At 34.2% G+C, this 24,865-nt stretch overlaps 2 protein-coding genes across 2 annotated transcripts; one reads left to right on the plus strand and one right to left on the minus strand.

Annotated features, from left to right (window-relative positions):
• The first annotated feature begins 68 nt into the window (after positions 1 to 68).
• Positions 69 to 15,601, plus strand: LOC122602867 (calmodulin-binding transcription activator 4). The gene is made up of 13 exons (XM_043775477.1): positions 69 to 409; positions 5,540 to 5,665; positions 5,771 to 5,886; positions 6,420 to 6,508; positions 6,695 to 6,740; positions 8,721 to 9,162; positions 9,782 to 9,939; positions 10,101 to 10,185; positions 10,294 to 10,514; positions 11,964 to 12,625; positions 13,349 to 13,922; positions 14,302 to 14,595; positions 15,311 to 15,601. Exons 1-13 carry the CDS (start codon positions 400 to 402, stop codon positions 15,401 to 15,403), a joined length of 2,916 nt encoding a protein of 971 aa, XP_043631412.1. The 5' UTR covers positions 69 to 399; the 3' UTR covers positions 15,404 to 15,601.
• Positions 15,602 to 17,163: 1,562 nt separating this feature from the next.
• On the minus strand, positions 17,164 to 24,442 carry LOC122599895 (histidine kinase 3). The gene is made up of 11 exons (XM_043772505.1): positions 23,691 to 24,442; positions 22,621 to 22,884; positions 22,031 to 22,200; positions 21,728 to 21,940; positions 21,101 to 21,287; positions 20,962 to 21,013; positions 20,639 to 20,868; positions 20,451 to 20,549; positions 19,197 to 20,269; positions 18,391 to 18,676; positions 17,164 to 17,668 (listed from the first exon to the last, which is right to left on the minus strand). The coding sequence occupies exons 1-10, from the start codon at positions 24,189 to 24,191 to the stop codon at positions 18,478 to 18,480; spliced, it is 2,988 nt and encodes a 995-aa protein (XP_043628440.1). The 5' UTR covers positions 24,192 to 24,442; the 3' UTR covers positions 17,164 to 17,668; positions 18,391 to 18,477.
• Between the last annotated feature and the right edge of the window lie 423 nt (positions 24,443 to 24,865).

Raw genomic sequence — 24,865 nt, forward strand, 5'->3', positions numbered from 1 at the left:
CTCATCTAAAAAAGACCATAAAAATTAGTTGTAACTAACACCACTATCAATAATTTATATATCTTGTTTGACGCTACTGTAACTTCTTCCTTCCCGAGGAGCTTCCCTGGACTTTCCAGACTACTTGCTTCCACCGGACCAACTCCAACAACCACCGTCTCTACAACATACTATCTATCTATATCTATATGTTATATATAACATATTTATATAATTATATGTGTTTTTCCGTCACTTCTCGAACTTTCAGCTGAATTGTACTTTTTACTGAAATCAGCGATCATAGTTTCTCCGTCACAGATCTTATCTCAGGCGTAAATTCACTTTCTTAGGTGTTCACAGCTCAATTCAAACCTCCGTATATTTTGTAGGATTCTGAATCACTCGCCCACTCTGGTGATGACGTCAGGTTAGATATTTTGATTTTTGACTTTGACTTTTTTTTTTTTCTGTTAGTTATTATTAACTGAAGTTACATTTTTGTATCTATATTTTATGCGCTGGTGCTTGTATCTATAGGCTTCGATATCGATATATATATGTATATAGACCTTAGTTTTCTGATTATACATATAAAGCTAGATTTTCTGATTATCTAGAGTTAAGTTTTCTGAATATGTAGACTTTAAATTCCTGATATATATATATATATATATATAAAATATGGGTAACACTCCGGTAAGAACAATTTTAAAATAAGAACACGGTGATAACAATTAAAAACTACATTTTGATGCATTAAAAGTCCATAAAACTAACATAGTGCATAACTAATTATCATTATCTAAGTGTTTAACAAGATATTGATCCGTCAAAATCGAAAAATCACGTTTTCTGTTTTGTGCATCCATCTTGGATGCATATTCATCAAAATGATGCATCCAACAAAAAACGTGATTTTTTCGATTTTGACGGATCAATATCTTGTTAAACACGGATAATGATAATTAGTTATGCACTATGTTAGTTTTATGGACTTTTAATGCATCAAAATGTAGTTTTTAATTGTTATCACCGTGTTCTTATTTTAAGACTGTTCTTATTTGATTGTCCCCTTATAATATATATTACTAGATTATAAACCTGCGTAATACGCGGTTTAAGTTATATAATTTATTACATTGATGTTTTTTGTAATAATGTATATTTATAGTTAGATCCATTACATGTTAAAAAAACAAATAATTATCATATAGTATTTTGTATTAAGTATAAGAGTCCAATATCAAATTATGTAACTATTATTGTATCAAAAAAGAAATATTTACGTTATTGTCGTAAAGTTAAAAGGTATAAATATCAAAACAACACTTTGATGGACGGAAATGAATACTTAGTTTGTCGTTGTCTCAAAGTTATAAGAAACAACACTCTTACACATCGGATATATGATCTCATATTAGATCTTGCAACATTAATTCACATTTTTATGTCCTTAGATAAAATTTTTTAATAGTAGATTTTGCAAAAAAAAAAAAATATATATATATAAAATTATACAATAGCTTTTATTATTTTAATCAATATAATATTTATCGTCATTTTAAAAAAGATTAGTTTATGTACGTTGATTCGATATGTCTAGCCAATAGGCCTTAATTTCAGCTCTACCTATGTCTATAAATCAAGAGACGACCCTGTTTTTGAGTATCATTATTGATAGTTTAATTTGTTAATTATCCTCACTCAAAAATAATTATCATCCATATGTAGGATTTGATTTGTTAATATCAATTAAAAAAATAAACAAATGACATTTTTATTATTAATAGCATGATTATATAAGAGGGTTTATATATTTGGGAATGATAATATAAGGTTGTTAGATACTTAAGTTTAGGTGTTGAACACTCACATACTAATTTTTTAATCCATAAAATTCATGGGGCCCAAACATTTATTCATTAAAAAAAATATTAAAAAATTAGAATGAGAAGGGTCCACACCTAAGATTAAGTTTCGAACAACCTTATATTCAATTTTATACTTATATATTTTATTGTAACATACAAAACTATCAAATATACAAAACTATATCTAAAATGTGATATTTAATTTTCTTTAATTACAAATCAAACTATACATAAAATTGGGGATAAAAGCCTCTTTTATGATTCCATTTTTAATAATATAGTAAGATAAAGCTTTAGAATATGGTTTTCATAACATATCAAGATATAAAATAAGATTGATTGATTCATATAATAAGATGAAAAATATATATGAAAAAAAAAATTATTTGATAACTAAGTCATGTATCCATTATTGACTTGATAAAAAAAAAGTCGATAAAGTTCTTTCTTGTATTAATATTGTTAGAAAATTAACCCCAAAAGTGTGAACTGGTTATTGAACATATGTATATAGTTCGTTTCAAAAACATTTAGCACATTTAAGGGTAATGTAATTTAACATGATATTAATTTTAATAATTTAATAAGCAAATCTAAAAATGAAAGATGAGGTAAGCAAAATAATCTAAAGGATAGAATTTATTATTGCTTTTCATCTAAGGGTCATGGTTTTTTAGAAAATGATTTTAGGGGGCTCTTTTATTATTATTGTAAGATACATAGACTTACAAGCAAACCAACTAGGTTAGATCCCTTGCCTTTGAAAGCAGAGGTCATGGGTTCGATCCTGATGCCCAACAAGGCTGAAGGTCCTTTTTCTACCTATGGTAGAAACAGGAAGCACCTAAAACTCGTGAAAGACAACATTGGGTGTTACTTTCTTATACAGACACACAAGCACACATATTTGTATCTATAGGTTTCAACCGCTTTCTAATTTCTATTGTAATCCCAATCAGTTAATAATGCTCAGTTGTGGAAAGTTTGTTGTCGACTTTTGCTGAATTTTATATCAACTTTGTGTGTGTGTGTGTTGAAAGATATTAGGATCAATGTTATTGATGTAGAACTTAAGGCTTATGTGTGTGATAGTTAGTAATCAATTTCCAATAGATAATGTTCAAAGATGCAAGGATTTAAGGAATTAGGTGAAGGTTCTTAAGTAAAACATGCTTGATATTTAGTTGTATAGTTATATTACAAGCATCATTTGGGAGGAGTGTGTTTTCAAACAACTGATGTGCTTTTGGCGATTAAGGATAGGCTATCACTTGATTGGGTTGTTACCGTCTCTCGCACATGTGTCTGATGGTCAGGGAGTTGCATACTTGCATCACTGCCACTTTTTTTAAGATAGCTACATATGTATATAAGATAAAAAATGGTAAATGTTATATGTAGATATTTGACCTATTTCAGTTCCACTATTATCATGTGAACAACATTTATTTTGCCATATTGCCAGTGTCTTGGTGAATAAAGTTAAAAAAAAAACAAAAACTTGGTGAAAGGTTTTATGTCTTAGTAAGGCTGATTAGAGTACAATATATAGACAATACGTGTACACTTTGGTTCTCCAATTCTTTTTTTTCTTTTTTTGAATAGCGAGTTAGTTGTTAGTAGTTCAGTTAGTATTCGAGACACCACAGTGACATCCAATTGGGCAGTATGCGGAGCTCGAACCACACATGCCTGGGATGAAACCCAGGATTCTCGAAAACCCCCCTAATAATCCACTCATACAAATGTAGAAAGTGGGATTTGAACCCCGGTGGATTTTCCCAAGGTCAAAGACCTCACCAATGAGCCACCAACTCATTGGCTTGGTTCTCCAATTCTTACAAAATGTATGAATATATGTCTAATTGTCTAATATTTCCCCGCAAGTTAAGGCTGAGGTGCAAGGCTTAGTTTGGACCGTAGTAGTGAATCGCTATGATGATAATGGCTTTGTGAAGATATCTACGATTTGATCATTGCTCATTGCTGGAGATAAATTTGACAAGGAGTTTTCCTTGGGCTACCTTTTTGCGAACAAAATGAAAGTCCATCTCAACGTGGTTGGTGCGAGTATGGAACACCGGGTTTGCAGAGAAGTATGTAGACACCAAGCTGTCACACCACAAATGTGGAAGCTGTTTTGATAGAAGCCCAAAGTTCACTCAATAAATACTGAAGCCATGTAGTTCGGTGAACTAGAGCTTTATAATATATTCTGATTCCGTAAATGACGGAGCGACAACTCTTTCCTTGTACGCAGACCATGAGACGAGATTGGAGCAAAAGTTCTATTGCATATCCCCTGGCCTAATGTGCCCTGAATAGGCATTGACAACAGTAAATGTATTTTTGGTATATGCATGAAGTCAAGCGTTAGAGGTACACTTAATACATCTACCCTAAGGAGGAATAACCATGTAAATATCGAAGAATATTTTTGACAGTAGACCAATGATTTTCGGTTGGGAGTTCATAAACTAGCAGACTTTATTGAGTGCAAATGTGATGTCAGGGTGAGCCAAATAAACTATTGGTTATGAGGAACGGTTCTAGCATTGTTCTGACAAAGTAAACCCAAACTTGTCTTGATACAAAAGCAACATTAATTAAAAGTGTTGTAGAAGCTGTCAGCTACGTGTAATTCGACTAGTAAATCTTGTAGTATATAATTGTTATCAAACATTTATAAACTATTGGTTTTTGAATTATCTTGGAGTTCGAAGTCACAAGGATTTTGTGGAGTTCTCGATTCGGTAGTTAAAGTACAAGAGGGCTAAACTTCCAACAAGGCCGTCTTTTCTTGTGTAGTAAAGGCAACAAAGGGTGGCGGCCATTGTGGTGGAATGCAGCGGCAGGAAACAGAAGGATTGGTTGGATGTACGACGACAGAAAACAGCAGGGTGCGGCTGTTTTGTGACAAGGTGGCCGACTAGGTTAGGCGGAGGCTGGTTATATTTGTGACAAGGTGGCCGCTTAGGGTTAGGCTGGCCAATTATTTTAGGGTTAATCCATTTAAGGCCCTAATACCAAAATAAACTTGGTGAATGATTGTATGTTTGATTAAAGATAAACTATTGTATGTTTTATTAAAGATGTTTAGGGTATCAAGTTGTCAACCAATCATCAAACAATGCCTGGATGGAACCCAGAATTCTCGAAAACCATCCCCCACCCTTACAAATTTAGGAAGTGAGACTCGAACCCGGTGGAATTCCCCAAGTTCAAAGACCTTACCAATGGGCCACTGCTACGCAAAAACCCCCAAATAATCAATAATCTACCAATAACTTTTGGGGTCTATATGTGATAAGTGTCCAACCGTGGGAGCCCAAATTTCTACTAGACTGCAAGGAAGATGGACGATATTTCTTTGCTATTTTTGCATGGGTTATATATATTATGCATGTTTAATTTAGTTGTTTTACTTTTTGCTTGTCGTAAAGTAATGTAGGAAGTGGTTGCATACTCCTAAGAATAAGGAAACATGGGTAGATGTGTTCTTGGTTCTCTGCCTATTCAATTCTTGTAATGTTTGTTTTGGAAATTAGTGACGAAATTGGCAACAAACTCTCTCTCTCTCTCTGTTATTTCTTTAGGTGTATAACCCACTCTAAGGGTTTTATCAATATGAGACCACAATCATGACTCTGAGATTGTGTATCTTACCTTTTTGTTATATTTTTCAGGGTATAACATCACAGATCTTTCTCGAGAAGCACAAATCCGGTGGTTAAAGCCGGGGGAGGTGCTTTTCATACTGCAGAATTATGAAGAAAGCCAGCTTACCCATGAGCCTCCTCAGAAGCCACCCAGTAATGTTTTCAATTTTACTCTGGTCATCAGTTTGTTGAGAAGATATGTGTCTTACACTAGCTTGCTGATATTTCTGTTATCTTGTTGATTCAATACTTTTACAGGTGGCTCTTTGTTTCTGTTCAACAAGAGGGTCCTCCGGTTTTTTCGCAAAGATGGTCATAGTTGGAGGAGGAAAAAGGATGGAAGAACTGTTGGGGAAGCGCATGAACGTCTAAAGGTTTTCAGTTATCCGTTCTGATCTCATGGTTATAGTTCTTGTATTTAGGAGTCAAATGTGGGTGTGATTGAGGTTAGGATCTTTTCCAAGTTCTTATGTAAATAAGCTTCAACTGTATAGAAGCTCTCTTTCCAAAGAATGAAATAAGTCAAAAAATTGTGTAAGAACCTAAATGCTTGTAAGACTTAGTGAACCAGTCAACAATTAAGTTTGCTCTATATAGTCGGACACTTTAGACTTTCTAATTTGGTATTAGACATTTTCTTAAGGGTTGGTACATTTTAGGTAACAACTCAGGTTCCTAGGTGCATGATATTTGCACATAAACAAAACACCCTCTGATTCATTCTATTGATAGAAGTTGCTTGTTGATGCAATGCTAAATATGTGACAATAATGAGAAACTTGATTGTAGCATTATGACCTGATGAGTTGTACTTTCATCTCTATTTTCCCTATGTGAGTGTAGCTATATTTTTCTTAATTTTCAATTCATCTGCCCGTTAACCCAATGTACAATTATTTTCGTATAGGTAGGAAACGTTGAAGCTCTAAACTGTTATTATGCACATGGTGAGCTGGATCCGAACTTTCAGAGGCGTAGTTATTGGATGTTGGATCAGTGAGTATCTGTCATCTCTTTATGGGTTCGCTTATCGCACAAACCATTGCCTTGTGTAGTTATGTTATAGCTAACTTAGTTTTATGAGCATTTGGTCCACATTGTTTCTATCTCAATTGACAATTGATCCGAAATACCCTTTATGGGCTTGCTGATAGACTTACGTGTTCGATCTTGTGGTGGTAGGGGAATGGATCACATTGTACTTGTTCATTACAGAGATATAACCATGGTAAGTCTCGTATTTTCTAGAGAAAGCTGAAATTCTGACAAAATACTTTCCCTTTTATCAATCTTTTATTATACTAAAGCATAGTTGCTCTAATAACTTGTTGACCAATCACAACTCTTGATTTCTTAAAATTGACTTTTGTTTTCAATTTTGACTTTAATTTACATTTTTTTTCATCACAAATGTTTTTACCCAATAATTTTAATATAATAAATAAATAATAATAATTAATATATATCTGATAGAATAATAGCTAATATTTATCCAATAGAATAATAAGATATATATATATATATATCAAATAGAATAATAACTAATAGTGAATAGTAACTAATAATAACTAATATATCTCTAACGGAGCCGTTAATTAGTGTCGTTAAGTTTTCTATGTGAGTAGCACGTGAGGGGTACTAATGTCCTTTCACCTACACAAACATAGGGTGTTCAAAGGTATCCTATATCCGACCCTGTAATATGAAAATCTGGTCTGATTTTATCTGAAAAGTCGGATATTCGAACTTCGGATATCCTAAATTTCGGATCCAGATGATGATTTTTGAAAATCTCGTGCATTCGAAAATATCCAAGAATATCCGAAAAATTTGGATATTGAAATTCACTATGCGAAAGTTTGAATATTCAAAAATCGGATAGCTAAAACTTGCATATCCCCCTAAAATTTCGGATATTCAAAATCTCGGATGAAGGATTTCAATATCCGAACATATTCAAAATTTTGGATATTCAAAGTTTTCGGATATCCGAAGTATCCAAATTTTAGAAAAAAATTAAGTATCCTAGATATTTTCATATTGAGATTAAGTTTCAGATATTTTCGTAAAGTTGAGAATATTTTCGGATATTGAAAATAATCTTTTTCGATATGTTTTTTTGACATTTTAAGATATTTTCGGATTTAAGAAAAAAAATATTGAGATTCTTAAACTTTTTCAAAAGTCACTATCCGAATTTAAGTCTGAAATATAGGATATCCGACTTTTTGAAGAAAATCGGATCAGATTTACGGATAACAGGTTTGCATATGGATAGTTTTGAACATCCCTAGGTTTGTGTAGATGGAAAGACATTAATACCCCTCACGTGCTACTCACATGGGAAACTTAACGACATTAATTAACGGATTCGTTAGAGAGGGATTGCTGTTGCAACTGGAACATGTCTTCAGGGACTATCGTTGCTAAAAATTCAAGAGAGGGACTGCATTTGCAAAAACCGACAAACCACAGGGACCATTCTTGCATTTAACTCTAACTAATATATATCCAATAATATGTTCTATCATATAAATATATCTTTCATCTAAAGATAAGATATTATTTCCAATAGTGTAAAATTAGAATGTAATACACCATGTGATACAATAAAGCAAATAAAATGATAGTGACCAATTATGATTTTTTAATGTTCAAATATTGCTTAGTATGTCACAATTTACAACTTTGATGGACATATTATATTTTGTAAAATTCAAATATTGCTAAGCATGTCACGGTAAACAACTTCAATGAACATATCTTTAAAAAGTATTTCAATATAAAACTCAAAGAGTGGATATATAGATCAAGTTTTTATTACATAAAATAGTATATTAAATTTTAAACTATTATAAATTAACATCCAATATTAATAACGTCGTAAGCCCCGTGTATTAGACACGTGCCTAAAATCTAGTATCTATTTCTAAAGATCTCCACAACGAATATATCCACTTGCATGTTTATGCACTTGGGTTAAACTGGCTAATGTGTATTCTCATTTACAAATAAGAGCTGCTTTGCACACTAGCTGGATGAAATTATGCATGCCCACCCAAATCTTTTGCAGCCTGAACTATTATGCAAGAAGCTGCTTTACCATTTCATACAAATATATATAAACACACAAATACGGACAAGAGGCTACTTTAGTTTTAACATGTACACATGCACATATTAAAAGTAATGTAATTGAAATTTGCAGAGTGGACATAGTCCTGGATCAATGTCAACATTTTCTACAGGATCTTCTGCACTTATTCAGGGTTCCAGCTCCTATGCTTCTCCATTTGCTCAATCTGTTGGTGCTTTCAGCCAATTTCGTGAGCCTTATGATAGCACTTCCAGTCCCAGTTCTATAGAAGTTAGTTCGGATGTAGTTACTAAGTCTAATGGAACAAGTCCTTTCAGTCTAAATGAAGGAACAGAGGATATTGGCCGTTCACCTAATTTTGAAATTGATCAGGCGTTGCGACGGATAGAGGAGCAGTTAAGTTTGGGCGAGGATAACTTGAAAGACCTCAGTGCATTTTATAGTGAAAACGAGATTTCAAATCATTTAGGATTTTCAGTTAACGAGCTAAATTATGACGGATCCGGAGGGATGCAAGAGGATTTAAACAATTATGTATCTGAGCAATATCCAGGTTTATTTCTTTTGTTCAGTTCTCATGGCTGTCACAGCATTAGTCTCTTTTTGTTTCATATATCTTAAAACTAATTGACCAATGCCTATGTTAGTAAGGCCAACTAATTTACGGGCAGCAGCTATTTATAAGTAGAAGTGGCAAGGGTGTGTTGGATTATGGGTCAAAACAGGTTAAGGTTGAAACAAGCTATGTTTTAGTACAAGTCGAGATGGGCAGGGTTCGGTTCGGTTGACCCACAAGCAATTTTTTGTCCATTTTTTAGTTTCTTGTATAGATGATCAATGCAAAAACGATGAGTCTATGATTACAATGACAGTAGTGTTACAAGATCAATCTACATATCTCTAAATATCTGAACAAAACAATATGAGGTTGTATGTAACTAAACCATACATAGGAAGGCTACCAAAGCATTTAGACCATCCACTTCTAGCTTTCATTTGACCCGTCTGACCTGTTTCAGAATAATATACAACCCATATTGACCCATTCATAAGTAAATTGGTTGAAATTAGATTTTTTTTCTGGTTACCTATTAGTATTCCTCATCTATATTGTTTGTTTACTATGATTTGGTTAAAGGTGAACACAAACTAATTGTAAAAAGAATGTGTAGGTGGGTATGTGAGACCACATCAATACCAGCAACAATCAGAGGGTGGATTTTCCATTACAAGTCAGCAAGATTCAGTTTGGAATGATGTGATAAAATACAATGGGAATGCAGTAGGTGATGGTTCACAAAGGAATCAAGATTATCCTTCAGACAAAAATGTAAGTTTATATTGGTCGTCGTCTTTGAGAAGTTTATTGTCAACTGGTATTGTGTCATAGACTTGATAACCTTATAATACCACCACTTGAAACCTTGTTGCTAATGTGTTTCTAGATTCACTTATTTGATGTGTTTTTATTAATTATCTATGACTAAGCAGGGAAAACTTCTACCTCAACCAAGAAGAGACCCACTGAAACAGCAAGAAAAACACAATGCTGGATATACTGATGCAATTCATAACTGTAAGTCTAGCATTTTATCCCCACTGTATATTTTCATATTCTATAATGCATCTTCTCAAGTCTCAACCATGTATATTGAACCATGTGTTAACTCAATGCCATCTCCAGCATCTGTATTACTGCCTCATGAACTTGAAGAATTCAAATTTCCTGCATATACTTCAAGAAATTTGTCTGAAAGTTACCCAGACTTCTACTCAACGTTGTTTGAGCAAGGACAAAATGGAATGCCTCTTGAATCAGATTCAAGTCTGACAATTGCACAAGAACAGAAATTTACTATTCGTGAGATATTCCCTGAATGGGGTTATGCATCTGAGCCAACAAAGGTATCTTTGATATTATATGAGGATGTACTCCTCAGGTGTCTCTGTTTGTTCCTTCATGATGGTTGCAGATGTTATGTCGCGAACTAACCCATAATTCAAAATCCGTCCTTTCATCATATTGTTTTTAGATGGGTGCAGTGACCTAAACAAAATTAACTAATCATTAACAAATTAAATTTTCTTAATGATTACTACTATGGGCCAATCAGGTCTGCAGGTCAATGTGGTTTCTCATTCTAATACCCAACCTGCAGATCCTCCCTTTAGACATGTGTTAATACATGGATTGTTTATAACATTTTCACAATTAGTGTGTCGCAAACTAACCCATTAGTTATTTTCAATTATTGGTAAAATTAAAATTCAAGTGTATTAATAACACTTTTCTTGATTGATAATATGATATAAATTTTTATATCAATTTGCAAATAAAAATTATTACCATTAGAGTTTAAGATTAGAAAAATGATACATATGTCCAAACTATATGCCTGAAAAGAAGATTAACGCACATATCTAGATTGAAGGTGAAGATAAAGCCAAGTTCAATTTGAATGAACTTATTTGCCACCACTTCAGTCGGATAAAACCAAGAAACGACCTTTATGTACTTTTTATCATTGAATATGAGGTTTGGAATTTTGATATGGAAGGTACAATTTTTTTATGCACTTTAATGACAGCCCCTGGGACCATAATTAGCATATTCCTTTAATAAATATTTATGATATCTTGGAACAACGCTAATACAAATTTAAATCCTCTCCTTTATCACTAGAATATAAGTAATATAAGGTTTCTATAGCATTGGAACATCAAACGTGTAGGCTCGTAGCATCAAGTGTTCATCCTAAACCATTTCTTATAACTTCATTATTCATGAAGCATAATACTTAAACTTACATGTGAGGAAATATGATATAAGAATGCTAATGGTGAATTGGGTAGATGATGGCGACGTGTTCTTCTCTTAACAAAAAGATTTTGAGGACATCCACACATATTTTGGGGACATTTATTTATGCTTATATTTTTTTATAAAATTTATGCAAAGCCAACGGACTGGTCTTGATTATATTTTATTCTTTTGGTTTATTATATAAGCAAAATCTAATTTTAATACATTAAGGTTTCTGATTGGTTAATTGACTTTTAAGCCAGCTGTCTTTTATTAATATAAAGATGGCTATTATACGTTACTTGTGTATATTCTTTTGGTTGTTTGTTAGTTTAGTACACCACAACAATACATGTTTTCCTGTTACATGTGTGTTCTGTCAGAGTCATTAATATTATAGCAAAAATAACATAGAAATAGGAAGATGGAAAAAGAACGGGGAAACTGGCTCCAATTTGTTGTTTTCTTTGGCCACCTTCGCCACTCACATTTGAATACAAGTTTCATAAGAATGATAAGATGCTTACCTACGTACATATATATTGATGCAGGTACTGGTTATTGGGACTTTCACACAAGACCAGTCCAGAAGAGAATGGTACTGTATGTTTGGTGACACTGAAGTTCCTGTTGAGATTATTCAAGACGGAGTCCTCTGTTGTTATGCTCCTCCTTCTTTGCCTGGAAAAGTTACTCTTTGTATCACCTCTGGCAACCGAGAGTCTAGTAGTGAAATCAGAGAGTTTGAGTTCCGTGATAAACCAAACACTTACATCCATAATGACCCAACGGATAAAAAATCTAGAAATTCTGAAGAACTATTGTTGCTTGTAAAATTCGTGCAAATGCTACTGTCTGATCATTCTATTCAAAATGGAAAGCCAAAAATTGACCTGACTGGTTCAATGGCTGGTGAAGACTCGTGGGCTCAAATATTTGAGGCTCTTTTAGATGGAAGTTTGGCATCATCTAATGCAACTGAGTGGCTTCTGGAAGAACTTCTAAAAGACAAGCTGCAACAATGGCTTTCTTCTAGAGTGTTGGGTAAGAATGATGTTCCAGCCTTGTCCAAAAGAGAACAAGGGGTGATACATATGATTTCTGGGTTGGGATTTGGATGGGCTTTGCCCCCAATTCTTAACTCTGGAGTCGGTGTCAACTTCCGTGACATTAATGGCTGGACTGCCCTTCACTGGGCAGCTCGATTCGGAAGGTAGTTGTTATATTTATATATATTTCTAATCTTTTGTGATGATTAAATAGATAGAAAGAAGAATATTAAAAACTGTAATTCCACCATGACTAGATCATTTCCACTGGTCTGCGGAATTGATTATCTCCCGATAGGTCTTCTTGATGCATTCGACCTCCCAGGCTGTTGTACATAATATAACTTTTGTAATCATATTTCACACACTAGTTACTAATAAAACGATCCAATAATATTAGACGAGAAGTGTTGCTCATCACCCTTGTTTCATCCATTTGTAACCTGGGTACCCAACCCACCATTTTTGCCACCTCTACAGAACACTAATAGTATAAGAAGTTTGCATTGCAAGGGATCCACTTAAGTGATTATGTACAAGACTTCCTAAAAGATATTTGGTCACTGATAGTTACAAACTCACAATTAAATTGCACTTCTGTTATAGAATAGTTAAATTGAATTTGAATCTGCATTCTATTAAATTATATATGATCATTCAACTATTCAAGTAGATTCATGCATTTACTGTTCTTATTTATTATAGTCCATATTAAGAGTTTCTTGAGGCAGGACTCAGCTCCTAACATGGCTTACTCAACATATAAGTATATATATACAATTTATATTTATATGTGTGGAATCTTCTGTATTGCACATTATGGATATATGTGTATGTGTGTAACTGCTGCAATACTTCAATTGATTTCTTTTGATCGGTTATAACAGGGAGAAGATGGTAGCTGAACTCCTAGCATCCGGTGCTTCTGCTGGAGCAATCACTGATCCCAGTCATCTAGACCCAACTGGTCAAACTCCAGCTTCTGTAGCTGCCAATTGTGGACACAAAGGGCTTGCTGGTTATCTTTCAGAAATGTCGTTAACCAGTCATCCATCCCTCCAGCTACAACAAACTGAACTTTCCAGAACTTCTGCTGATATAGAAGCTGAAAGAGCAGCAGTCGATAGTATCTCAAAGCTAAATCTTATTACAAATGAGGATCTCTCTCTTAAGGACACTTTAGCTGCTATTAGGAATACAACCCAGGCTGCTGCACGTATACAATCTGCTTTTAGGGCACACTCTTTTAGGAGAAGGCAACAAAAGGAATCAAATGCATATGGTAGTGGAGATGAGTATGGTATACTTCCAAGTGACATTGAGGGACTTTCGGCAGCATCGAAGTTTACTTTTCGAAATGGCAATGATCATAATGCGGCTCTGTCTATTCAGAAGAAATACCGAGGGTGGAAAGGCCGGAAGGACTTCCTCGCACTTCGCCAGAAAGTAGTGAAAATACAGGTATCCTTCCTATGTCTTTTCACTCATAATCACATGCATGGTCACCTGTACCTCCTAGTAAATCACATATGGTAAAGCAACTTAGGAGGTTCTATGCCCAAAATATACAAATTTTGGTACCTCCAACCCACCCATTTGACCTTTTTAATCTACTTGGGAGATTAATACAATCACCTTTGACCCATTCAAAACTAAATGAGTCAAAATTACCGCCTCTCCCTTCAACTTCTTTTAAGAAAAAGTTTTCACAGTACGAGGGGCTGTTTGGATTTGTGTTTTGGAACCGGCAATATTGAGTTTTCAATGTTTTGTTGACTGCATGATTGGTTTTTAGCCTTGTTATCTTCTTACGTATTCTCGCCTTTTTAACTTTTGGCAGGCTCACGTAAGAGGTCATCAGGTAAGGAAAAGCTATAGGGTATTCTGTTGGGCCGTCGGTGTAGTTGAAAAGGTTGTGCTGAGGTGGCGTCGCAAGGGAGTAGGCTTGCGTGGATTCAAGCAAGAACTGGGAGCCCTTGATGAAAGTGAGGATGAAGACTTCGTTAAGGTATTTCGAAAGGAAAAAGTAGATGCTTCTATTGATGAAGCTGTTTCAAGAGTGCTCTCCATGGTGGAATCTCAACAGGCACGTCAGCAATACCGCCGCATGCTTCAAAAATACCGACAGGCCAAGGTAAGCCTTCTTCGTATAACAGCATTATAAATTTGTGGTAGCAAAATGGCAGGTTGGCTAGGTTGAGTAGCGGGTTATGTTGAGTTCTGGTCAAAATCTGTAGTCTATCGACTATCGTTATAGGTCGGGTTGACGTGCAACGGTTATTTCAAACATTTAAAATCTATGAGTGTATACTATAATCACAGAAATATATTATTTATGACTAGAATACAATTTGACCAACTTTTGATTCTTTCGACTCTTTTCATGTGTTTTATCTTTATGTTGCTCGTGACCGTTTAGAGATAAACATATCCCGGATCAACCCTTTTCAGGTTAAATTTGCCACCTATAGTATCCGGAATTTCTAATCTTCTACGTCTCTACTACTAGTGATTGTGTAGAATTCAAAGATAAATTCAACATATAAGATGTTGTGTATATTTCTAAAGCTGTGATGGGTCAAAAACTAATTATTAATTCATATTCAATAAGTAATTATTTGTTACATACCATTAAAATGAGAACCAATATTTTTACAAAATGATTTGTTACTTTTGGCATCTAATGCATTTATTGTTACTTATAACCTGAACCAGCCCCTTTTAGGTAAATGGGTCAAAGTTGCCCTCTTTGTATCTTTTACATTTGTTGGCATTTTTATTATATACACCATTACATCAATTTATGTTCTTGTGACAATTCATTTACAAGGTTGGTTTTTATAATGCAGGCTGAACGCGAAGGTCTGGAGAATGAAGCAAGCTCAACTTCTCAAAGTGATGTAATGAATACGGAAAACAATCATCTAAATCAGTTTATGTAGAAAAAGTTGTTGCTTAGCCTAATTAGCGTCAGGTGTTTATGTGGTAGGTCATCAAGGGTTTCTGATTATGGTTGTATATAGATACATGTACTTTAGTTTTGCATTGGTATTGGGTGTGTTGAATAACTGTAAGTAGCACAAATGGTTTTCCTTTAAGCTCCATTTCTCGCTGTCTGAATAGGCAACCATGCTCTCTAATTTTTTGTTTCTTGTGATACTATAAATGATGGGGCTAGACAAATATGATCGATTGGTAAATAGTTCAAAGCTGGTACTTTGTATGTGATTGAAGGAGCTGGAGTAGTTTGGTTCGTGATACAAGCAAAATACAGGGATCTATTATTACTAATTTTTATAGATGATATTGAGGAGGTTTTAATGGAAATATACTATGCAGTAGGCCAAAAGTTGTGGTCTGTGTATCATTGGCTATTAGCCTATGAGGAATGTGTTTGCTTGCCATGGCTAAAGTAGCATTTTACCGAAAAACAATGGATGTTAGACTGCGAATTGAAGGGGGTTGTGTGAACGGTCAACCCCCATAACAAATTATGGTAGGCTCGACCTTAGGCCACCTCCTCAATTCAATGGAGTTCACCAACCTAGGTCATGATCATTGACCTTGTCCAGGTAAGTGACTTTCCTGTTGCTCTCTCTCCCTCTGTATAACTCACTCTTCACATCGCCGATGTGGGAACATCAAAATCTCTTATTACCGGTTTTTACTCTTTTTTTTTGTTTCCAAAGCTTTTACCTTTGAAGTCATCTCGTATATCGTATTTCGAGATTGGATTGACATTTAGTATTGTTAACTATACACAATTAAATAAAAATGTATCTTTATCTAAGTACTAACTGGCTGTATGTGTGCTATTTAAATAACTCGTTTGTTCGATTAAACACTGGTAGCACTGACATCTTCGCAATGCATTTTTGCAGCTGCCACCATGGTTTCCATTTTTGCAGATAGATTATATATGGCAATAGTCATGGACTACAGATCATATCTACCTCGAAGGTAAAAAACTTTCCAGCTAAAAAACTGAAGCGATAACCCAATTCATTGTCAGGACCTACAAATGTATATTGAAGGTAGAAAACATCCAATACCAATGCACTCGCGCTAACCAAGATGTATATGGATCCAAGAAATAGTTCTTAAAACAATATCAGAGTAAAAATCATTTACCTTCATTCCTTCAAGCAACTTATGTTATTTACAAGATAGGCCTTGAGCATCTTTATGGTATTTACAAGGACTTGACTTTACTATGAGTATTATACTTGTATGAAAGTAAAGTGGAAACTAGTATTTCCATTGTTACGAGGCTCTTGTATTTACCAGATTCCTTTAAATTGGATTTTTCAACCGAGTCGTGATATATTCTAAATTCTTTCTAATATTAAGAGAATGACACTTAAAATCAAACGAGAAAAGTAACAAAAAAAAAAGGAGCGAAATTACATGTCATTAGCATATAGTTTTAAATCACAATATCACATCTCAATGAGTTAAAAAAGTATACGTGATTTTCCTTTCCAAAAGTCATGGACCAATTTATGTTCAAACTTAGGCATCATATCCAACAAAGCAACTGAATATAACATAACATGCTTCTGGTTTCCCCCATGTAAGTACCACTTTTTGGATTTAGGCAAATACACAAATATCAGCTCAGTATAACAACCAACTTTTCAATCCCGGAATCAACTACTACTCCGTAACAAAAAGCATCATATGCACAGATTCAAAAACCATATACAACATAAACAATATTATTTACAAGACGACGACCAGACGTAGTCAAAAGTGAGCTCACATATATCTATATACATAAATCTACCCGAGTGTATGAAATAAAGATTTGGTTTCTAAAACCACCTTCAACCTGAAAATTGTACTCTATTTGTGTGTATATATATATATATATATATTACTACATACATGTAACTGTATTTATTTTGAAGTTACAAAGATATATACCAGATCACATTCTTTCGCCCGCTTGTGGGGATGCCATCAACTAATTCAAATGCTACAACTTCTCCTGAGATAGGAGCAGAAACCGAAAAGAAGGCGATAATCGACCACAAAAAGTCTACTGTCGAGTTCCTTCCATCTACTGATGACATGGAAATAGAGATAAAAAACTACATGGAGGAAAATGAATTGGTTTCTGTATCTAACTCGCTCTACAAAATGAACAAACCTCCACCAATAAATGACATTCATATGTACATTATATCGTCGCCATGACTTGTTTCCTGAAATTGAAAGTTATTTAAAGAATTAGCCAAAGACACAACAAACTCCAAAATATAAACTAAATTACAGACATCCACCAAGCAAAACTGCATCCAAGTCACCTAAATTAAGAAAATAGTGTATTATGTCTGAAAATAAGCTTTTGCGACAAGTTGCCACAATTTTATGTAGAGTTGTAGACACCCTATGGGTTTTTATTAAGAATGTTGCAAGCATAATATTGTTCTTGTAGAAAACACAAAATAACAATACACTTTGACAAAAACAAACTATGTTGGACGGAAAAGTGTCAATTCAATGGTCTCCTATATATAACTAAAAGCCAGATATAGTTCTTATGAATGGGTTGAGTTGGGTGATTTTGTCTAAAATAGGTCAAATAGGTAAAAATACTACTGTAGAAATTGGCTAAGAATAAGAAACAACTCAAATAAATTTAAGGGGTCGAAACTTTTAAGTCCCTTAAAGTTTGTTTCAAAAAATGTTTATAACCTCCCAAACCATATGGTTTAAGAGATATGGATAAGTTGTAACAGAAATTACTTATAAATAATTGGACAGAAGTGTCTAGGAACAACCCAATCAGACACAAATTGTTCCTCCACTTGTACCAAAAATATTAGCCGTTACGACACGTTATCTCACATGTCCAGCCCATTCATTTTGCCACTTCTAGCCACAAATGACAAGATTAAATTTTGAAAATGAATAGGAGACTTACCCTTTTGAATATTTTGAACCCCGTTAACAAAACGCCTCAAAAAACAGGCACACATGGTTAGTTTTGTAGGATTGAGGTTCAAAGGCTTCATCGGAAAAAACGAGAAACTTCTTGATAAAGTTGATTAGCTTCGAACGGTTTAGATACATAGCCATCCATTCCAGATTTAAGACATTGTTCATGTGTAGCTTGAATAACATCAGCAGTCATAGCCAAAATTGGGACATGCCAGTTTGAAATATTCATGTTGGATTCGATATCACGAATCGTTCTTGTTGCTTCAAACCTGCATTGTATGGAATATTTGTCAAACACCTAAAATTCCCCTTAAAAATAGAGACAGAATAGAGGTATCTTGAAGACACAAGCGATGACATTACTGGGGAAGACGACACAAAAACTGGAATTAAACCATGTACAAACGCCAATATTTCAACTATTTCAATACATGAATGGTTTGACTTTTTCAGTCAAACCAACTAGATTCTCCAATTTCATCAATGATTTTATGCTCCAAAAAAAAAGTTTTTCCATTCGGAGGTGAAAGTTAGGAATGTCCAAAAAGTCAAAATCTATCTCTTCTTGAAATTATGAAATTAATGCAATAAGTATCTAATGTTTTGAGCGGTTTGACTTATAGGTCAAATCAACCTCTTCTATATGTTTCATGAACAACTTTATGCTTCAATAACCTGCTTCAATTTGACCATGAAGGGTCGTTACTTTGACCAAAATGTCGACATAGCTCGTACTTCGGCTAGTAAATATACTCATGAACTTCAAAATGAGAACTATACAGCACTTACCCATCCATTTCTGGCATTTGGATATCCATAAAGCAAGCGTCAAAGGAGTGAGGTGGTTTCAACAGTGAAATAGCCTTCCTTCCACTATCGGCACACACCACATCTGCTCCATATTTCTTTAGAGCACCGGCAGCCACTCGAAGGTTCACATTGTTATCATCCACCACTAATATTTTCCTGCCGGCCAATAACTTTGATAAAGAAAGTTTCGGGATCTCCCCATTTCTAGAACTATTCTTGATTCCCCCCATTGCACGTTGTAAAGAGGCCGCCAACATGCTTACTCTTAACGGTTTTGTTATGACAGGTGGCGAAGAGAAGCCATTGATTTGATGGGACCCACCAATTGAATTTGTTAAAAGAAACATCTTCGGAGGAATCTTGTAATCTAAAGTTCTCAATTTATAAGCGAAAACCGCCGAGGCGTTTAAATCTTTATCCCAAACTTCCTCTTCGATTAGAATCACATGGATGGTTTTACTTCCGTTGGTCAACATAGAATATGTGTTGGTCAAACTCGGGACGATTTCGACATTCATTCCTAGCCGTTGGATGTAATATCTTGACACCTTGGCGCGTACAGGTCTTGGGTCAACAATGATTGCTTGCATGTTGTATGACTCTGGCTTTGACTGACTGTTGATTCGCTGCTCATTTGGATTTGAAAAAACGGCAGTGAAAGTGAAAGTTGACCCGATTTGAGGGACACTATGGAACCCAATCTCACCATTCATCAGATTGACTAATCGTTTGCTGATGCTTAGACCAATACCTGTTCCTCCATGTATACGAGAAATGGAAGGACCCACTTGCATAAATGGCGTAAATATTCTAGATTGTGCTTCGTAGGGAATACCACAACCCGTATCCTCCACTGAAATAATCAGAGTTACAGAATCAGATGGGCCCACTACTTGACCCACAGTTTCAAACCTTTCCCAACTTAGGTTTCTATCAGCTACACGAAGCCCACTCAATGTGTCTGTTGAGGATGGTTCGGTTTCTACGCCTATTGACTCCATAACTTCCTCAAGAAGGTGCACCGTTACAAAGATGTGACCTTTCTCGGTGAACTGGCCATTATAAAAACAATGCAAGGCCACTGTTACTAACATCATAGTAAAAGAAAACTCAATATATTGATTATTCATGAAATTTCACAGAGAAAACAAGTGTTGGCGAGTCAATCTAACCCGTTTTGACCCATTCCAACCCTCACGATTTTCGACCTATACGTAATAGAAAGTGTCCTACCTTAATGGAGTTGCCCATGAGGTTTGTAATTATTTGACGAAATCGCCCTGGATCACCTATTAAAATTTCTGGGACATTCTCGGATATGTAGACCGCCAACTGTCATTACCCATACATACCACAGAAAAGTAAGTACAAATTCAATCGATTAAACTCATATCTAACAAAATGATGACATAAATGCTTACCTCGACACCTTTTTCTTGTGACTTTCCAGAAAATAATGACAATACATCATCCAAAATAGCCCTTAAATTGAACCGAACCGCCTCAAGCTCAAGTTTTCCAGATTCAATTTTAGCTTGATCAAGAACCGCATTTATAAGCGAAACAAGAGCTTTACCGCTAGCTTGAGCTGTTCTAACATAATCTTGTTGTGTTACATCGAGAATAGTGTCCATAAGCATATCCAGCATCCCTAAATTCCCAACAAAACAAACATAAAATGTTAATTAAATTCCTAAAGAGGTTTTCATTATATTCTTAACTCAAGAAAATTTTAAAAACTTACCAAGAACACCATTCATTGGGGTTCTAATTTCATGAGAAACAGTGGCGAGGAACTACAAAATGTAACCAAGATTTAGGATGTTTGTTAATTGTAAATAACTTTAAAAAAAGATTCATAATTTTGGCTGTCAGAAAAATACCTGAGACTTTGCCACGTCAGCAGCCTCTGCACGTAATTTGAGTTCTGACATCTGTTCATAATCATCTTCAACTTTGGCTATTCTGTTCACTGTTGCATGAAAGATCTGCCCAACAAGCAAAGTAATCACAAGAATACCAAAACAAGTTGATATTGCCAAGATATGCCATGGCTGTTTTTGTGTGAATCTGCATGGCCAAATAAAACATCAGTACGTTTATAGATATATATGGAAACAAATAAGCCTACAAAGTCTTTAAATTAACACAAATACCTATCTTACATGTCTGGCACTCTTCAACTAAAAGGGAGAAAATATACAAATAAAGGATGTTCTATATGGCATCCGCGTGCAACATTCAGCAATCTTACGTAATAATGGTCACAAACTTCAATCATGGATATGCATAGACAACTATAATACATGTAAATACTATTTCACACCACTAAATTCTAATAAAGACTATTTTTTATAGGAATAAAAGGATGCATTATGTGTCATCATGGCATCTTTATGCTGGATTCAAGAACCATTCATTACAAAGAAAACATCAACTTCAATTGTCACTGCTAATACATCTGTATACAACTAAATACAAGCATATATGTAAATAGATGTAACAATCACCTGCAACGCATCTCATGCTTTCTTGACGGATCACCAAAGTTAAGAAGGCTAACATGCTGCAAACCAGTGTCCAACACATCGGTTCCATACATACTAATAGGGTTCGATATATTAGTTGTGTCAAAAACGTTCACATAAATGGTTTGCTTGCTTGCAAGCTGCTGAAGTAGCTTCTCTACCAAAGATTCAATATCAAACACTCCACCAAGATACCTGATTTTGCCCAAAAGTCAACAATAAAATCATATAAGCACTTTAGTTATAGTTGGGTTTTTTTTTGTAATTATCCGATTAGACAATTACCCGTCGGTTGCTTCAATTCTTTCCTCTGGTGTGGCATTAGAGGGTAAATCTCGCTTATAAACAGCAAAAGTCAAAATCACTCCAAGTCGGTTTGACTTGAGAAGATCCAAAGGGGCTGTGAGAACCCCCTTTCCTAATTCCCTTGCACGCAACACGTTTTCACGATCTTCCTGTTGATACACAAAAAAACAAAAGCAACGTTACTTATGAGGGTGTTTGGCATTGTGTTCGGGAAGTGACAATTTCGATTTGCATCTTCAAATCGCAAATAATTTTGTCTTTGGAGTTTTGATATGGCAAATTTGTCTAATTATTCAGAGGCCAAATATCAGTTTAGGAGTAGCTGCGAGAATAATGATTCCAATTATTTGATTATTTAGGCATCACTATAAATGTAAATCTTAGAAAATCCAAATCTGCCAAAGACTCGGATATTTGATTATCAGAAATTCACGCACACACATACAATATTTCACCTGTTTGGTAACAACAATTCTGAATACTTTTTATCACTTTCAGAACACCCTTCTAACTGTTTAATTCTTTCATATTACTTCTTTTGTTTTTCTGTAATATAAATATTTAATTACCTTTCCGGTCAACATATCAAGAGAAATAACATGAGCAACGGTGTCTTGTGCAAAGATAACAGGGGCATATTCTTCTTGAATTGGTGACGGTTCCAATTCTTCCGGGTTATAATCATCTTTATCTGGGGTCATCTTCTTTATGGTCCATCCTTGTTGTTTCTCAAATTGCTCTCTTTCTGAATGAAGTACCCGTACTGCATATGCCACCCCACTTGTTAATGGCCTCTCAAACGCAGTTCTTTCAGTGTACTTGGCAAACGTCTCCTGTTAATCAGACAAAGTTAACCATTTGGTATTTTCTTAAGATCCTAAATAGTCCAGTTATAAACTCCAATTCAACAATATCAACCAAATCTTTTGTTTCCCTTTTCAAAGACAACATGGCTAACTTAGAAATCCCAAATGGATTAAGTACATAACTAACCACTATAAACAAAAAGTTAACATTTTTATAGAAAATACTTACTCATCTGCTTAATCACTATTTGATCTTTGATTGACGCACTAAATTATCTGATTATGAGCCTAATTCGGCAAAATCAACCAAAATTCTCATTTCATCATTGATTAGGCACTACCAACCAATAAAGCTCCAAACTTTATAGGAAAAAAAACATAGTACCTTGCTTAATTACCATTTAAGCATTGATTAAGAAACTAAAGTTCCCTAATTCAAAAAAAAGTAATCAAATTACTTCTACAAATAACAAAAAAGAAGTCAAAAGATTGAGCAACTGAAAAACCCCAATTGAGATTAAGACCTAACTAATCACTAAAAACAAAAAAGTTTCCATTTTTAGAGATACAAAGTAAACGAATTAAGTTTTTCGTGTTCACGTTATCGTGTAGGGCGAAGTCTTCACTTGATTACCATTTGATCTTTGATTAAGAAAGTAAATTTCCTTAATTCAACAAAGGTAATCTAATCATTTCTACAAAATAACAAAAAAGTCTTAAGATTTAGTAACTAGAAAACCCCAATAGAGATTAAGTCCCAATTATAGCCACTAAAAAAAAAAAAAGTTACCATTTTTAAACAAAAAAAAAAAAGTAATAAAAGATGTTAGTACCTGATCAATAGCAGAAGGATTTTTACCATGGTGAAAAGTTGAGATCAAAATAGACATAGCTTGAACATGATTCATACTAACATTAAACTGATCTTGAAGCATTCTAGCTCTTTCATCACACATATTTGCTAATGTTTCTTTCCTTTTTTCAATAGCTTGAGATCTCAGATACCAAAAAAAACACAAACCAACTATTGTACCAAATGCAAACCACAATATCAATAGCTTCCTCCACCATGTTTTCTTAATAACTTTCCTTGAACCAATTTGTTGGTATAAATGATGATGGATCTTTAATATATTCCCATGAAAAATGTCAACAAATCTCAACCAAAACAACCTTCCATTATTAGAAGGCTTCATTTGTGTTGTTGTTGTTGATGTTGTATTATTAATAATGAATGAATTCTTGATTGAGATCATTGATACAAAAGAGCAACATAGCATCAATACAAGATGTCCCACTTTTAAGCCAAATCCAATCAAATGGATAAAACTCATCCACACAAGTTATTAACTAAAAAGTTTACTTCTCAAATAGTATACTAGTGCATATATTTTTTGTATATATTATATGCATAAGTATGAACAGGGTTCCACTTATCACAGCTGGTTTCTTCTAAAGAATATATATATACATATACACATATTCTAATAAAAAGTTTCAAAAATAATTACTTTTTTTAAAAATTGGAAAAATAAAAGACCTTATGTCAAATCCTTATAAAGTGTCTAATCAAGGGTCCAACTGAAAAAACTAAAAATAAAAATATTAAACAGAAATATTGAAGGAAAGTTTTAAAAAAAAAAAAAAAAGGAATACGGATTATGTTATCGTGTTAGAACTAAATGCTAAAAGCCCAGATGAGGGAATCAATTAATAACCAAAAAGAAAGATTCTTTATTACAATTAAAAAACAATACAAAATTAATTTAGCTAAAATAAAGAAAATCCAAAAAGTTATTAGTAGTAGTATGGGATAATGAAAACTAAAGGTGGGTAATTATATGAAGGGGTTTGACTTGAGTGAGAGGGAGTAATGAATGAATGCAGAATGAAAAATGATGATGGGAATGGATAGATAGATAGAGAAAAGAAATGAGTATATATGTATAGAATTATTATAGAGATAGTTGCAAAGAAAGAAAGCATCTTGTATAAGTTAAAGTGAAGA

This window comes from Erigeron canadensis, chromosome 1 (assembly GCF_010389155.1).
Source record: "Erigeron canadensis isolate Cc75 chromosome 1, C_canadensis_v1, whole genome shotgun sequence".
Taxonomy (NCBI): domain Eukaryota; kingdom Viridiplantae; phylum Streptophyta; class Magnoliopsida; order Asterales; family Asteraceae; genus Erigeron; species Erigeron canadensis.

Excerpts from the sequence above, each read along its gene's own strand:
- LOC122602867 (XM_043775477.1), top strand. Across the intron at positions 5,666-5,770 it reads GCCTCCTCAGAAGCCACCCA|GTGGCTCTTTGTTTCTGTTC; the intron begins GTAATGTTTTCA and ends ATACTTTTACAG. Across the intron at positions 6,741-8,720 it reads ATTACAGAGATATAACCATG|AGTGGACATAGTCCTGGATC; the intron begins GTAAGTCTCGTA and ends TGAAATTTGCAG.
- LOC122599895 (XM_043772505.1), bottom strand. The coding sequence starts at position 24,191 with ATGAGTTTTATCCATTTGATTGGATTTGGCTTAAAAGTGGGACATCTT. Across the intron at positions 22,201-22,620 it reads TTGATATGTTGACCGGAAAG|GAAGATCGTGAAAACGTGTT; the intron begins GTAATTAAATAT and ends GTGTATCAACAG. Across the intron at positions 21,941-22,030 it reads AGAATTGAAGCAACCGACGG|GTATCTTGGTGGAGTGTTTG; the intron begins GTAATTGTCTAA and ends GGGCAAAATCAG.